A 17221-nucleotide genomic window follows, 5' to 3' on the forward strand; every position below is an offset into this window, starting at 1 on the left:
TGTGCCAAATGCTTTTTTCAATTTATTTGAACCTTTAGATATTTCCATGTTGGTTTCAACTGCCAACCATGGTCCATCCATCCATTTTCTTCCGCTTATCCGGGACCGGGTCGCGGGGGCAGCAGTCTAAGCAAAGCTATTTTTTTTACAGTAAATCACCAAGTCTCAGTCCAACCTTGGTGGGTTAAAGATGTGGTCTGTGTTTTGTTCTCAGAGTTGAAATGTATAGAACCCAGCAGGAGGAAACGAGCCAGTACTATAATGAACATCACTACCAGCTTAGGTAAGAACCACAGAAGTTCTGTCTTCTGTGTATCTCTTCCTGTGTTGTTGACCTTCACAAAACCCAGCTTTGCAATGTCCTGCATTAATGGAAGGGCTAAAATAATCTGAAACTAGTTTTACTTTATGCAATGCTTTATTTAATTAACATCAGAATCTGCTTCTTCATACTGTTACAGTACTTTTATTACATGCCCGGAGGGAGGGAAGGAAAGGGAAGCCTTCTTTCTTGCTTTATGGCCATTTTTCTTTCAAGTTTTTTTTAACACAACCATTTTTCTTTCCAGTGAGTCAGTATAAAGACCAACTACAACGTGACTGTTGTTTGGACGGCATGAAGGAAACCCCTGTTTCTTACACCTGCGAGAGGCGGAGCGAGTACATTACAGATGGTGCAGCCTGTGTCGAGGCCTTCCTGCACTGCTGCAAGGAGATGGCAAGGCAGCGAGTTGAGAAGAGGGGGAGAAGCCTTCAACTGGGTCGGAGTAAGAGACAGGAAATGGCAGGAAGCCTTGGATCATACTGGTATTTGTAATAGAATCAAAACAGTAACCTTTTCACTGACACTTCAGGTGAGGAAGATGACAGCAGTTTCATGGACAGCAATGACATTGTATCTCGCACCCAGTTCCCTGAGAGTTGGCTGTGGCAGGATATCAAACTGCCTGCTTGCTCTCCACATCAACCAAACTGGTGAGACAACAGAAATTTAAATTATACAGTCATAACTTCATTGAAGACAGCACTAGCCATTAAAACCACAATTTACAATTTTTGTTGTTTCAGTGACACCACATCACTTGTGAGAAGTGTTCCTTTGCAAGACTCAATCACAACCTGGCAGTTCACTGGCATCAGTCTGTCAAGAACTAAAGGTGAGGATTCAATAACTTGTTTCATGTTTTAGTAATCTCTCTAATTTTGAACCTACTCCATCCTTTAGCCTATTTTTTTTCCTGTTTCATCATTCATTTATTTTTCTCATTTTTAAGGAATCTGTGTTGGTAACCCATTAGAGGTAATTGTCCGGAAGGATTTCTTCATTGACCTCAGACTGCCCTACGCTGCTGTTCGTGGAGAGCAGATAGAAATTAAGGCTGTCATCCACAACTACAAAAAAGATCCTGCTGATGTAAGTCTGGGTTCAAGCAACCCAACAGCATCATATTTTATTAACATGAGCCAACCCTCAGCAAAATGGCAGAAAATATTAGACTTTCTGAGAAAATGTGGCTAAAAAGAGAATGATGCAAATAATGCAAGAAGCCATACTTAATTAACGCTACCTGCAGTATGCATATTTTTTCAACTGCTAGAGTGTCCAGTGAGTTTCTAAACCAATTGACATCATAAACTGCTCTTAACAGCTACCTGCAATATGCATATTTTTTTCAGCTGCTAGAGTGTCCAGTGAGTTTCTAAACCAATTGACATCATAAACTGCTCTTAACCACTCTTTGCTCCTCCCATCATCCTATTTTCTCATGATGCCATAAACTACACAGGCCTGTTGTCAAACTGTATAAAATACAGCCTCCATAAAGCCAACGTCTGCTGACCAAATGGGTAAATGTGTCAGTCCAGTAGAACTGTCTGGTTACTGCTAATCTGACACAAAGCACTAAAGTTACACAAAGCTTGAATTATTCCCAAATTAAAATCATATTAATTCAATAAGAAGGTAAAAGCAGGACCATGCCAGGTCACAGATGTTACCAAAACAAACACGTTAGCTTTAGATGCTAACACACCAAGAAGGACAAACATCGCATCTGAATCAAATTTAAGTTCTTTGCCTGCTTTTAATGCTTTCCATTGCAAAAAGAAAAACTGATGTCCTGTTATTTGCTCTTTCATTGTCCCACACTCTTTGTGCAAAAGGACGCAACCTTTTTGGTCTGACAGCCACTGTTTTGGACTTTTAGCTGCTGAGCGCTCCTTCATGGCTGGCTGTTGGAAATGACTACTTGCTATCTGAAAAATGCTTCCTATAACCTTTGCTAGGTGGCAGGCGGGCAGATTTACAGACTGTATTTTGGAATTACAGGGAAGAAAAGCTGGAATAATAGCAGAAGAGCTGTAGGCACCATGATGTCATGGAGGGGGGTAGGACAGTGCAATGTCTTTTGCCATTTTCAATTGTTTTATCAGGCACTGTGTGAAATCTTAGTTAATACACCTTTGTCACAGGTGTAGAGTATTACTTCCAAAAAGAAAACAGATAATTTCTGCTGGGGAGTTGTGCAAAACCTAAATAATGTGCAGACAGAGATTGAGTTTTAAAGTAATTAATTGATTATAAATGATAAATTAAGACCAGATTTAAAACATAAAAGCCTGCTAAACTGTGAAATTGTGTGTGTGTGTTCATATTTTGATGTGTAGTGCATTTTCTGTGCTGCCTTATAAGGGGTGAGATGGGTGGAGATGGGTAAGAGGAAAACAACAACACCTACAGTACATAATCTAAAAGGCAGCATCCATCCATTATCTATACCACTTATTCCTGAATAGGGTCATAAAGGGGCTGGAGCTGGGGGGTACACCCTGGAGAGGTCACCAGTCTATCACAGGGCTGACACTTAGAGACAGACAACTGCACACACTCACACTCAGTCCTAGGTGAAATTTAAAGTCGCCAATCAACTTAAGCTGCATGTCTTTGGACTATGGGAGGAAGCCGGAGTACCCAGAGAGAACCGACCCAGGCACAGGGAAAACATGCAAACTCTGGGCTCTAACCTGGAACCTTCTTGCTGTAAGGTGACAGTGCTGATCACCACAACACATACAGTCATGCAAAAATGAAAATAATTACAAGCAACACTTCCAAGTTAAGCTACACAGAAAGGGGATAGAATATTTATTTTGTGTTGCAGATTATCATGGAAACATATAAATTTATTGTATGGGATCATTTTAAACCAATATAATTTTTTTTGTTTGTTACAATTATCCAGTGGAGTGGCACATGGCTCAAATGGACATGGCATCAGAAAAGTTACATTCAACAAACAAAATCACCTGTTGTAGGATAATAATAAGGATAATCACCTTTATTTGGCTAAGTATGTTACACACACGGAATTTGTTTCCGGTACAGAACTGAAGTAGCCATGTGCAGTGCCAGCTCACACCGATGGCTCTAACCATCAGGGCAACTTGGGGCTTCAGTGTCTTACCCAAGGAAACTTCAACATGTGGACTGTAGGCACTGTTATTCAAACCTCCAACCCTCTGGTGGGGAGATAACCGCTCTACCCACTGAGCCACAGTCGCCCCATCTTAGATCCAAGATGTCTTCACTCAGGCCATTTATGTTAACTAATCTATGTTAAATAATACAAGAGAGTACCGTCTTGTCTGCCTTCAAGATTTCCCAGCATGCAACAACAATCAGTCCAGTTTTTCTGAGTGGTTCTAGGACATTTCTAAATGTATATATAAAATTATAGCTAAATGGTAATGGTTATGTGTATAATTACTTATGTTTGTTGAGATGTCTAAATTAATATTTCTGGTCTGCCAGTATTTGCTAGTCTGTCTCGTCTAAAACTGGTCTACTTTTTTCTTTTGGCTATTAGTTTTTCTTGTGCCTTTGGAGTCATTGCACTATTTCCTCACACTCAACAATTCAAAGAAAATATGTAACCAAGACTTAACTGAAGGAGGGATGAAGCAAACATTCACCTTTCTACTTCCCCACAGAGCCTCTCATCCCCCCTTTCCTACAGTGGCTGACAGGCTCTGCATGCTGCATGTGCCGAGCTCCACCTCCTTCCCTTTGCATTACTTACAGTATAGCTCATGCAGGATGTCAATTGTTCTCTTGGCTTGTACCCACTCCTTACACACACATATACCACCACCTTGTGACACCTTTAAGTAATTACTTCATAGACCTTTTTCACAGGTTATGGATACGTTTCATAGATTATTTTTGGCCGCATTTTTCAGTCAGGACTGAGACTGGATTTTAGACACAAATAACATTCTAAAGACAAAGAGTGCCTGAAATTGTCAGCACCTGTTGCAGTCTATAGCAGGTCTTCATTTTTGATCAACTTCACCTGCCTCTGTCTTTTTACATCTTTGTATTGTTTTCAAGGTGCGTGTGGATCTGGTTGAGGAAGCACATCTGTGCAGTGCAGCTTCTAAGCGTGGAAAGTATCGTCAGGAAGTCAGAGTTGGGCCTGAAACGACACGATCTGTACCCTTTGTCATTATTCCTATGAAGGAGGGACAATACCACATTGAGGTCAAAGCAGCTGTTAAAGACAATTCAATCAGTGATGGGATCAGGAGGATGCTGCGAGTGGTGGTAAGAGAAGAGAACCCTAGTGCTACTGGGGAATCTCCTTTGAAGTACATTTTTTATTTCATTAATCTCCTGCATGCTTAGTGTTTTTAAATGTTTGCAGTTAAGGCTAAAGCAGAAAAAAGTCCATGTGTTAGTGGTTCAGATATCTCATAGTTTCACTCAAATACCCTGCTCCTTTGTTTAGACAGATAGTCAAGACAAGCAGCTTAAAGATGCCCCAAAGAGTCCTCAAGTAAACAAGCAAAAACTGCAATATGTTAAAATGACCTAAAAACTGTGTGTTTTAATAAGATCCCGACAAAGAACTCCTTTCTGCTGACTGAATCAACAATCACTTTAGAATTGATCACTGAATTGAACTGTGATGCTTCTGAATTAAAGTATTATGATAAAATCCAATGATGAGATTCCTAAAGGTTCCCACCCCTCAATTGGTTACATACTAGAACTTGCTTGAAAATAGTTGTGATTCATGATGTTTGTATTAACTGTTGTTTTTCCAGCCTGAAGGCTTACTAATAAAATCACTCCAGATTGTAACTCTGGACCCTGAAAATAAAGGTGCAGGTGAGTTGCTTATTAAGCAGTTGCAGTATGGAAAAGCACAGTAATTTAGTAATATCTGTTTTAACATTTGAATTTACAGGCTGTTAATTACATTGCAACATGACCAGAAATTTTTTAAACTGCTGTAAAATTATAAAGAGGTTCCTGGTTAAGACCCTGACATACACCAAATGCAAAATGTGTATCCAGATTTGTGTGTTTACATGTACAATGGGTGTCAGCACACATGACCCCCAGGTGAACAGCATGTACAGTCAATCCATATAATGAGAATGAGAACGTCTGCAACTTTACGCCACCTACCTGTGTCTGCCAACTCATGCACCAAGGCCTTCTAACAATTACAGAAGGGCCAATATAGTTTTAATTCATAAATGTTGTTAAGGGAAGGTGCTCTTAATGTCTTCATGTACCTGATTACATTATATTATAATCTTGTAATTTGAGGCAGCTCCACAGGATAAATAAACTGTGTCCTCTGCCACCAGAGTTGTCATTTAACTTGACCTTTTGGAGGAACGTTTTTTTTTAACTGTGAAACGACTCAACTCAGCACCCTGCCCCTGACCTGCAAGACCCTGTTACTGTCAGGTTTGCCCGGCTGCGCCTGCCTCTCTCACTTCCCTCACTCTGTTTTTCTCCTTCACCCTGATTACACCATCTGACACACCTGCTTGACATCCCCAGATCACCACCAGCTGCACCTGATTAGTTTCTCCCTATTTAGACCCTGTGCACCGTCCACTCCCCTGCCAGATCTTTCTAGTATTCTCAGGCCCGTACGTTCCCGTTGTTTGATTGTTTGTATATGCTACAGTTTACCTTCTACTCACGTCCTTTCGCCCGAGCTCTATTTCCAACTTCTTTTCCTCCTCCTCCTCAACTCGCTTCTCTGGACCATGGACCTCCTCTGCTCAGTTCCATCTCCACCACGCAGGTCGATGCACAGTCTTCTCTTAAGTGCCTCACTAACTCTGTCTCCTCAGCAACCATCATCCCCGACCAGTCCAGGAGTGAACCCCAGCGTCTGCAGCCCGGCCATCCCACAATCACCGCACCACTGACTGTGTTTTTCCATACCTGCTGCTCAACACCCGGTCCTGCTTCTACACCCTCCATCTTTATACACTTACTTGTTTGATATCACTGTAAATAAATTGAGCACTACTTGCACTGAAGTCAGCTACCTGGGTCCGTCATTTTTTACTCGCTCACCTCTGTGTCCGAGCAGACATAACAGTTACACAGGTTCTATCTTTAATTTCTCAGCAAAATCTGTAAAGCTGCAGTAGACAACTCATTCTCATTGTGATTTTGGGTGGAGTAGCTAACCCTTGCTACAGTGGTGGCAGCATCAACAAGGGACAGGCGGTAAATTTAAAGCAGGGTCTTAAACTGGGCAAAGACAAAACTACATCCACAGTTTTTTTTGTTTAATGTATAATTATTTCTATCTATGTAATTAATGGGCTTAATAAGTTGAGATACCTGCTTATTATGTTTTATTACTACCTACCTTTTAGATGGTAAGCAAGTGGAACTTCTCAACAGTAGAATTTCTATGAGTAATGTGGTTCCAAATACACCTACTGGCACACAGATCTCCGTGACAGGTGAGATACAGTATATTAAGGCATGGTACGTGGTAGAGTGCTTGTAGTATTACCTCAGCATTAGTATACAGTAACTTGTTGCTGTTGCAAGAGATGTGTTCTTCCAAGTTTTTAGAATCAAATTATCACCTCACTGTTTGTGGGAATGTTTGCAGGAAGAAATGCTGCAAGTGTGATGAAGAATGCCATCAACTGGACATCGATGGATAGTCTGATCTACCAGCCCTCGGGCTGTGGAGAAGAGAACATGATCCACATGACCCTGCCTGTCATTGCAACTATGTATTTGGATAAAACCAACCAATGGGAAATTGTGCACATTGAAAGACGTATGGAAGCCCTCCAACATATCAGAACTGGTGGGTTCACACATTTTTAAAGCCCTTATGTTTAAGATAAGAAGTTTACTGGCAAAAGTTTAGCAAAAATTGTATCAAAAAAGACACTTTGGTAGACAGAAGTACAAACCACCTAATCTGAAAGTACAGTACAGAGTTTAAATAGGAGTTTGTTACATTTAGGTTACCTGAATCAGCTTGCCTACCGTAAAAAGGACGGGTCCTTTGCTGGATATCCTGATCAACAAAGCAGCACCTGGTGAGGCTTGTCAGCATGCATGAGTGCACATATAAATATTTGCACATCCTCCTGCTTAGAGTGTGTCCGTGTGAAGATTATTGTTTTTTATGTGCAAATAAATAAAATTAAACTCTCTCCTCTCCTCTCCAAGGCTGACAGCCTATGTTGTCAAGTTGTTTGCGATGGCCCACAGTCTGGTGGCAGTGCAAAATGAAGTGATCTGTGATGCTGTCAAATTTCTGATTCTTAAAGCACAGCACCCTGATGGCTTGTTTAGAGAAATTGGAACTGTGGCCCATGGAGTGATGACTGTGCGTGGACTGGTTTTACTGACAACAGTTGTATTAAAACAAAAACACTTACATGACACTGCCTATCATCTTTAATGCATGTAATAATAATGATAACTTTACTGATGTATGTGTGTGTAGGGTGATGTGGGTGGCATAGATTCAGATGCCTCTCTGACGGCTTTCTGCCTCATTGCTATGCAGGAGTCACGCACAATATGTAGTGCCACTGTTAATGTGAGTATTCACCTGCATACATTTTAATTTGCTTTCATATACTCTCACCATACCTTAGTGATAACTTTAAGTAACCAGTATGACTAATACAGCAGGAGAAAGATTTTAATTGCCAGGACCAAATAACACTACAACATTTACTAATGTAGTCTGTCTGCAAGTGCACATAGTTCTAGCTGCTCCACTTATAGATTACATCCAGTGTACCTGGATTTACAGTGTGACCACTGTCATAGTTGGAGACTAGAGAGAATCCTGCATCAGCGATGGGAGGGTGTTCTGGTTCTTCAGATTACCAAAGTGGTCCCTTTAAATTGCGCCATCAGTGTGAATATGAATGCTAAAATGTTATATTAATCTATTGGTCCTATGATAAACCGGGGTCCTGTTAATTTGTACCCTTGCTCTCAGCTATTACCTGTTGGGATAAACTTTAGCAGCTCCAATAGAGAGCATTGCTATAATCGCAACCACTCTGTTGCCTGTTATGCAGTGAAACCTCTGCTATTTGTCTGTTCTCCCTTTATTCTGCTTCCTCCTTTCATCCTTTTCTACTGTCCAGAGTCTGTCAGCCAGTGTAAACAAAGCAGTGGCCTATCTAGACAAGCGTCTGCCCAGCCTGGTCAATCCTTATGCTATTGCCATGGCATCATACGCCATGGCCAATGAAAACAAACTGAACTGGGAGGTCCTCTACAAGTTTGCTTCCCCAGGTTTCTTCATACAACAGTATTCACATACATATTCAGAAACAAGAGTCCATAGATGAATAGATCAGAGTATTGCATATCTACAGATTTACCATAATGATGATAGCATGTACACAAGAGCCATCTGATTAGTCTGTGGACTCTTGCTATTACACTGTTTGTTCACTTCAGTAAATATGTACCATCTCTTGGCTTATCACAAGTACAGCATAGTGATACAAAGTCTATGTTTTTCTCAGACTTATCCCACTGGCCTGTACCTAGGGGACATGTTTACACACTGGAGGCCACAGCTTACACTCTTCTAGCTCTAGTCAAAGCCAAGGTGAGTACATAGAAAAAATTACATAAAGTCTCCATTCATGGTGCCACACAAAGGTCAGGCATTTCCCTGACTGCACTTCCTCTGACCTTTCAATTTACTGCTGAATATTTTTCAAAGAATGCCATAATTACAGTAAGTGGAGCCAGTTCCTTGCCCTTCTGATCAGCCTTTTTCTTTAAACGAATCAAAATACAAAAGTCCAACGCATATCAGGGATATCTAGATAGGTTCCTCTTTAATTAATCTGTACACATGGCTATAACTTTGCAAGCAACATGTTTCACATTGCAACGTTTTTAAAGATTTCTTATCTCACAATCTGTAACAGATGTGTCTTTTAAAAGTTCTGATGGCTCAATAGCCATTGGTCAGTGCATGTCACATAACATAAATCAATCATTACAGAGCCACATACGCTCAAAGAAATACAAAACCTCACCATAATAAAGAGCAATCAACACATTGATTGCTCTTTCTTCTCCTTTAAAAGACACACCTGTTACAGATTATGAGATAAGTGAGCCTGAAGAAGCTGCAATGCGAAACACGCTGCTCGGAAGCTTAGTAATGTGTGCTGATTAAATAAAGAGCCTATCTAGACATCCATGACGTGTGTTGGACTTCTGTTTCATTTTGAGAATCCTGCTCCCCTTCAGCACCCAGTTGGATGGTTGAGCAGTTTACATTGCCCCCAGCTGTACAAAGGCTTATTACATCTAGCCATCACATAGAAAATGATTGGTACATTTGGTCAAATGAGATATGATGTTATTGTTATGTATTGCTTGTATTAGGCAAATCTGATTGTGCCAAAAAAAACAAAGATTCAGGAATCTAGGATATGCTTTGAAAACTGGTATGAAGTAATGCATAATGGCATGAGCAGTGTAGAACAAATGTAAATCTCTTTCTTGCCTCTTGTTAATAAAGGCCATTAAAGTTGCCAGACCTGTTGTGGAATGGTTCAATAAACAGCAGAGAGTGAATGGAGGCTATGGATCAACTCAGGTAACACAAGGCTCATTTTACTGTAGGCTCTAGATTAGGCTTTGGCACTATTAGTTTGCAGGTAATCTGGGCTCAGACCACCAATTATGTTTCTCTCCAGGCTACCTTAACAGTGTACCAGGCAGTGTCAGAATACTGGGCCATGGCTCAAGATGCAGAGTTTGATGTGAATGTGGACATCCTGATGCCAGGCAGGGCAAAGCCTGACAAGTTCAACTTCAACAGGGAAAACCACTATGCCACAAGAACATCTAAGGTGAGAACACATGGCCTCTCACACAAACAAACAATGGCTCATTAATATCATCCCTCCTGCTGATGCCTGTGTGGGTGTTTGTGTGCACATTTTAAATCCCAACAGGTCAATAATATAAACCAGGATGTGAAAGTGATGGCCACTGGCACAGGAGAAGCAACACTGACGGTAAGTGAAACGTATACTGGTTCTGCTGTGTGTTCATTTTTGAGTCCCAGATAAGAGTAAAGACATTTTAACCTTACGTGGATAATACAGTTTACACAAATGCCTATATTATTGAATCACAGTGCAAGCAATGTTCAAATGCAGCGTTTTGTCTCTGCGGCAGATGGTGTCGCTGTATTACGCTCTGCCAAAAGAGAAAGAGAGTGACTGTCAGAAGTTTAATCTGTCAGTGGAGCTTCTCCCAGGTACAGTGGTTTCCTCTGTCTTCCTGTTGTCTTTATTTGGTGTCGTTTTATTGTGCTTTTTTCTATTATGTATTGCTGTCTTCTGTCTGACCATAGTCACTTACATACTTACCAAATATTTGCCTTTTGTGAAAAAAGATTTTATGCTTCTTTGATGTTTTACTCCTCCAGAGAAAATGAGTGAGAATGAGAAGATATATAAGCTGAAAATAGAAGTTTTGTAAGTACATTGAAGAACTCACATCAGCAAACACCAGAGGAAAATGGCTACAGTATACAGAGCGCTTTCTAACAAGCACTGACCACTGCATTTCACTTCTTCTAATTCTCTGCATTTTTGTCATATGGTACCACGCCTGGAGCAAATAATGTTAAAGTTTTTCACTGTGTTGGCTGAAAAGCTATGATTTAAAGCTCATTTTGACTGCAAACAGCATCTTATTAATCTGGTCCTTCAAAAATGATTGTTTTGTATCCTTATTTAAACACTATAGCAGATTATAGCTTTATACCAGTTATGTCTTTTATATTTGATAGAGGGGCTTTTCTTAGTAAGTCACTCTTTAATTTAATCATTCTTGTCTGTTTTTGTGCAGGTATAAGAACAAGGAGCATGATGGACCCATGTCAGTCTTGGATATTGGCTTCCTAACTGGCTTCACTGTTAACACAAAAGACCTGGACTTAGTAAGACACACACACATACACGCATATTGTATGTTTGTTTCCTTTCCTTATGGGCACTTTACACTGACTTACATTAATTTCCTGGAGACATATCCTGACCTTAACTGCCTTAACTAATACTTGACTAAGCCTAACAGGGTTAGTCAAGTACCCTAAAAGGGTGTGTGTGTGTGTGTGTGTGTGTGTGTGTGTGTGTGTGTAGTTGTCCAAAGGACGCGCACGCACCATTTCAAAATATAAAATGAACACCATGGAGTCAGAAAGAGGCTCGCTCATCATCTACCTGGACAAGGTAAGACATCAGTCTTTCCTGTTATCCTTTTTTTTATGGCTTGTTATTTCTCTAGTTTTCTGTCTCATCCTCACTTTACATCTCCCCACAGGTTTCTCACAGACGACCAGAGGAGGTCACTTTTAGGATCCACCAGAAGCTGAAAGTGGGCATCTTACAGCCAGCTGCTGTGTCTGTTTATGAATACAACAACCACCAGTACAGTACTCGTGAGTCTGAAACCATAAATAGAAACTACACTACTGCACCATGCTACCTCTTTTTCTGACACACAGACACACAAATGCCATAGGTTTGCCACCTTGGAGTATGACAAATTATTTTGTTGCCAATAGATTTCAGTGCATAGCCTACTGTAGGGTGGATAAGAAGGTATTATTATATTTTCCAGATATGCAATGTACATTTTCAAATGTCAAATATACTATAACACTGTTATCCTCTCTTCTTGCAGAAACACACTGTGTGAAATTCTACCATCCAGAGAGGAGAGCTGGACAGCTGCTGCGGCTCTGTAGAAATGAAGAATGCACATGTGCTGAAGGTAAATAGGATGATGTCTATCTGAAGACATCAGCTGTTTATGCTTAAAGTCCCCATGCTCTTTTCCAGCCATTTAATGTTTAATCTTGGGTACCTATAGATTATCTTGGCACTCCTCATAACTCCAAATAGTCTATCATTTTTTTAGAATAATAAAACCAAAAAGCCTCTTCCTAAAAACAAGAATATAGTTCATGAACGCGCACACCACCTGCTGCTGGTATTGTGTCCAAAGTGGCCAACGCAACCGATGGTGTTAATTAATTTGAATTTCTCCTCCATAAATATGTAAACAACGGTATATGTACCGATGAAATCTGCAATCTGTAATCACCAGAACTTTCTGTCACAAATAACAAGCACATGCAGGATATTGTAGCGTGAGAGCAACAGCCAGAACTAAAGAATAACTCTAAGATATTAAAATGTAACAGGTACAGATGCAACCAACCCATCCATACACGTATACACATATTCTCAATTAATTGCATAATCACTACTGTGCATATTTCCAGAGAACTGCAGTATTCAGAAGAAGGGCAACGTCAGCAATGATGAGCGCACAGCTAAGGTTTGCGAGTCTGAAAGGCACAGCAAAATAGATTTTGGTAAGAACTTGTGAATATTTTTGTGTAACAGTAAGAGCTTGAGTTAGCAAGGGAGCAAAGTGAGCTAACAGTCTGCAAATTGTATGTCTTTAGTGTACAAAGTGAGACTGGAAAAGTTTACAGATGGGTTGTCCACTGACATTTATACAGTCCGGGTACTAGAAGTCATCAAAGAAGGTGGGTTCATTATCATTAAACTGTTCTAACTGCAACTTTTGCTTCTGCCAAACATTTTCTCTAATGAACCTCAAAGGTGAGATACCAAATTTCCCTTCCTGAATTTTTTTGGCCATTTTGCATCCTATCAATGAAAGATTCTTAGCCATTAGGGATGATTTGAATGGTAATTTCCTAGAATACGAAATAACGTTTAACTGTTTCTAAACTTGTTTTTGATGCATGTGAATCCTGGTGAAATTAACCCAGTATAAGACACAAATACTGTTTTGGGTTCTTTATTATGGACAGGAAAAATGTGTTCAGTAAATTAAAAATAGAGGTTTTATCATAAAGCTAGAATTACCACTTGATAGCGGTATGCCTCCGCCAACCAGTCAGATTCACAGAAATGGGACAGATGTGAGGTCGCTGTCATTGACCTTGACCTTTCACCACCTTTCATCCTTGAGTCCAAGTGGCTGTTTGTGCCAAATTTTAAAGAATTCTCTCAAGGCCTTCCTGGGATGTCTTGTTCAAAAGAATTGTATGAATGTGAGGTCACAGTGCACTTGAATTTTGACCTCTGACTACCAAAATCTAATCAGTTCATCTTTGAGTCCAAGTGGACACTTTTGCTGAATTTGAAGAAATTCCCACAAGGCATTCATGATATTTCATGTTCACGAGAACATACATATATGTGGACAAGCTGAAAAAATAATGCCTCCGGCCATGGCTGTCGCCTCTGTGGAGGCATAAAAGATGTCACCAAGCTGTTGGTGAGGTGCATAACCCTTTCTGTGACAACAAAGGATACCAACAAATCCAAGAAATACAATCCTATTAACGGATAGAATCCCAAACACTTTCACGTGTTTATAAGTTGATATTCTCGATTTTATTAAATCACCATCAATTTTAAACACTAAAGACAAGAATTCATACAATTTTTAAAAAAGACTAAATGAAAATTTTTTTCTGGTATCACTTTTTTATTTGTCTGTTTGGTTGGTTTTTGTATTCTATTGGGGTTTTTGGTTTTGGTTCAAAATTGTTACACTCCTAATACTGAACCAGGAAAGATGTTGATAAATGGCATAATTTTGCTGTTCTCCAGTGTTTTCTAACTTGGATGTCACTCAAAACGTAGTAATTAGTGAATACAGTGTTATTATAATTGAAAAAAATGAAGATGAGAGCTAAAAAAAACTACTTTGAAATAAATCATAATTTCCTTTTAACTCTTCTCTCCCATGTTTTATTTACAGGGAGTACTGATGTGGGTCCTCAGGGTAAACTGCGCACATTTCTCAGTTATCGGCACTGCAGGGAGGCTGTAAGCTTTGTGACAGGCAAAACCTACCTTATCATGGGCACATCCAAAGACATTTACTCAGATGAAAAGAGTCAATTGTAAGTTTGTTGTGTTTGTGTCTCATGTTTGATCCCATCATAATATTGTCAGAATTTTAACTGTTTGCCTGCTTTCTGTTGCTAAATCAGGTATCAGTATGTGCTCGGTGAGAGGAACTGGATTGAGTACTGGCCCACAGTAACAGAGTGTAAAATTGTTAAATACAAACCTACCTGTTTGGGCATACAGGACATGGTCCAGCAGTACACTCTCACTGGATGTCGGCAGTAGTGGAACTGAAGGAAATAAAATGTTCTTCTAAAGTTGCATTATTTTGCATTATTTTGTTATGTTTAGAAAATTACACTGCCTAAAGTGTGCTAAGAAAATACTTAAAGGATAATTATACAGGAACAACCATGCACAAGTAAAAGGAAGAAGAGAAGAGGTGAGGACTTACTGATAAATTACATTTTAAGTACATACCTGTCTATTACGAGGCAGTATTGACTTAGTAATGTCATTAACGGCACAGGTGCACTTTACTGCAGAACAAGTACTTTAACCTTTGATATTTTATGCATATTCTGTAATTTTTAATAAGTCTAGCTTATATGTAATGCAACTGGAGCTTCCTGCCCATTCTGTAAATGCCCAAAAGATGGTGGAAGGCACAGGCAGTAAAGTAAGGGCAAGGAGTAATGCAAGGTTTCATGTTAGCTAAAAGAATTAACTTCAGAAGTTGCCACATTACTTTTAATTGTGTGCTAAAGTTATGTAAATGTATGCTGGTGTATTCTGTGGTTCTAAAGGATGTTTAGGAGGAGAGTAGAATTTGTCAAATTGTTTACTTACTATAAGCAAAAGTAGCAATACCACACTGTAGAATACACTTACATGCAAAAGTCCTGCATTCAAAATGTTATTCTAGTTAAAATGCAAAAGTATTTGTGACAAAATATACTTAAAGTGCCAAAGTACTCATTATGCAGAAGGACACATTTCACATTAATGTGTATCATATTACTGGATTCCAATTATTGATGCTTATTTCTATACATCACATTTAATGTTGCACCTGGTAAAGATGACGCTTGTGAGGTGAGTTCCTTGTGGGTTTTCCAATGAGGATCAATAAAATCTTATGATTATAGTCCATTTAGTTTTATTAGCTGATTCTGAAAAGTAGCTAGTAACTGAAATTGTTTAATAAATGTAATGTGGTATAAAAAAATAGTACAATGTTTTCCTTGAAATGTAGTGAAGTCAAAGTATGAGCAGAAAATTAAAATACTCAAGTCTAGATGGCCTATATCAACATTGTACTTAAGTACAGTACTTGAGTAAACGTACTTAAATACTTTCCACCACTGCCAAAAACATTTAGGTTAACCAGTGACGTTGGTCAGTAAATTACACTCTGAAGTATGAAATAATACTTTTATGTAACATACACTCCATGCCAGTGCTACAGTGACACAGTGGTTTACACTGTTGCCTAACAGCAATGAGGTTCCCAGCGCCTTTCTGTGTGGAGTTCGCATGTTCTCCCTGTGCCTGCATGGGTTCTCTCCAGGTACTCTGGCTTCCTCCCACAGTCCAAAGACATGCAGTTTAGGTTGACTGGTAACTCTAAATTGCCCCTAGGAGTGAATGTGGGTGTGTGTGGTTGTTTGTCTACATGTCAGCCCCGTGATAGACTGTTGACCTATCCAGTGTGTACCCGGCCTCTTTCCCAATGTCAGCTGGGATTTGCTCCAACCCCCCTGGACCCTATTCCGGAATAAACAGTATAGATAATGGATGGATGGATAAGTATTTTACTCTTATTTTTTATCTCTTTTCCTAATGCACATTCCTTTGCTTGTTGATATGTACATACACATTGAGAGCCACTGTACCAGAGTCAAATTCCTTGTTTGTCCAACACACCTGGCCAATAAAGCTGATTCTGATTCTGATTCTGGACATACTGTACTCCATGCATTCATTAGGTTATCTATACCACTTATCCACAGAGAGTTGTGAGGGGCCTAGGGGTTGGTCCCTGCTGACATTTGGTGAGAGGCATGGTACACTCTGTTAGATCATCAGTCTAGTCTATCACAGAGCTGACACAAAAGGTAGAATAAGTATCCAGATGTTAGCAAATCATTAGCAAGCTTGTTAGCTGACTGTAGGTTTCCTCATTTCTGCAGTAGGTCCCAAAGGACCTGTGTTAAAACATGTCTTCATTGTTTTGGACATTTGTGGCTAGCTGGTTGTAAAGGAAGAGCTACCAAAAAACAATTTTGACATAAACACAGGCTCTTCAGATGAGACTGGTCCCTGCAATGGCTGTGCAGACAGCAATTGAAAAATAGTTGGGTTTTGACTTTACCTTGACTGCTTATGCCTATTTATCCAAGCCATGCCCTCTGGAAATGTAGTTAGATAGATAGATAGATAGATAGATAGATAGACAGACAGATAGATAGATAGATAGACAGACAGACAGACAGACAGACAGACAGACATGGCACTTATTGATGTATTTATTTATTTCCACCACCAATTTTTTTCTTTCGTTCTATGTGTCCCTTTTGGGCCTCCATACCATGGCCATACAAAGCAAAATGTTATAGTTCACCTCGTCTTCACTTTCAAGTCCACAACTAAAAACTCCAATCCCAGCAAAAAACAAAATGCATTTGTCTCCATCCAGAGGTTCAGTTTGCCACAACTCAAAGCTAAGTGATACATAAAGGGCTGACATATGGTAGATTAAATACTGTGGTTTCATTTAATTTTTCAAGGAAAGTTTCTTAGAAACTATAAATTCGCTTGTTAATAATTTCTGGGCAAGGTCAACATTATTGCAGGGTAACGTGATTAAAACGAGGATAGTTATAATTGACTGCAGACTTTGAACAGTTTAATAAACGAACAATAGGGGGCAGCAGTATGCCACGATGATGCGGATGTTTCGCAGAATTAA

General features: G+C 39.6%; 1 protein-coding gene across 1 annotated transcript in view; it reads left to right on the plus strand.

Moving 5' to 3' along the window:
- LOC109952399 (complement C3) overlaps positions 1-14535 on the plus strand; it is a 25955-nt gene extending 11420 nt beyond the window's left edge. Inside the window, exons 17-43 of the mRNA XM_020587458.1 lie at positions 215-283; positions 570-767; positions 855-975; positions 1069-1157; positions 1275-1414; positions 4391-4603; positions 5107-5170; positions 6694-6783; positions 6939-7142; positions 7305-7380; positions 7514-7673; positions 7794-7889; positions 8452-8602; positions 8839-8924; positions 9855-9932; positions 10033-10188; positions 10294-10356; positions 10520-10601; positions 10773-10821; positions 11198-11288; positions 11491-11580; positions 11672-11789; positions 12035-12124; positions 12639-12731; positions 12825-12908; positions 14159-14303; positions 14394-14535. Of these exons, the coding sequence (XP_020443114.1) occupies positions 215-283; positions 570-767; positions 855-975; positions 1069-1157; positions 1275-1414; positions 4391-4603; positions 5107-5170; positions 6694-6783; positions 6939-7142; positions 7305-7380; positions 7514-7673; positions 7794-7889; positions 8452-8602; positions 8839-8924; positions 9855-9932; positions 10033-10188; positions 10294-10356; positions 10520-10601; positions 10773-10821; positions 11198-11288; positions 11491-11580; positions 11672-11789; positions 12035-12124; positions 12639-12731; positions 12825-12908; positions 14159-14303; positions 14394-14535 (3038 nt within the window). The remainder of the gene's footprint in view (positions 1-214; positions 284-569; positions 768-854; positions 976-1068; positions 1158-1274; positions 1415-4390; positions 4604-5106; positions 5171-6693; positions 6784-6938; positions 7143-7304; positions 7381-7513; positions 7674-7793; positions 7890-8451; positions 8603-8838; positions 8925-9854; positions 9933-10032; positions 10189-10293; positions 10357-10519; positions 10602-10772; positions 10822-11197; positions 11289-11490; positions 11581-11671; positions 11790-12034; positions 12125-12638; positions 12732-12824; positions 12909-14158; positions 14304-14393) is intronic.
- Positions 14536-17221: the final 2686 nt, after the last annotated feature.

Source organism: Monopterus albus, unplaced genomic scaffold (genome assembly GCF_001952655.1).
Source record: "Monopterus albus unplaced genomic scaffold, M_albus_1.0 scaffold458.1, whole genome shotgun sequence".
Lineage (NCBI taxonomy): Eukaryota > Metazoa > Chordata > Actinopteri > Synbranchiformes > Synbranchidae > Monopterus > Monopterus albus.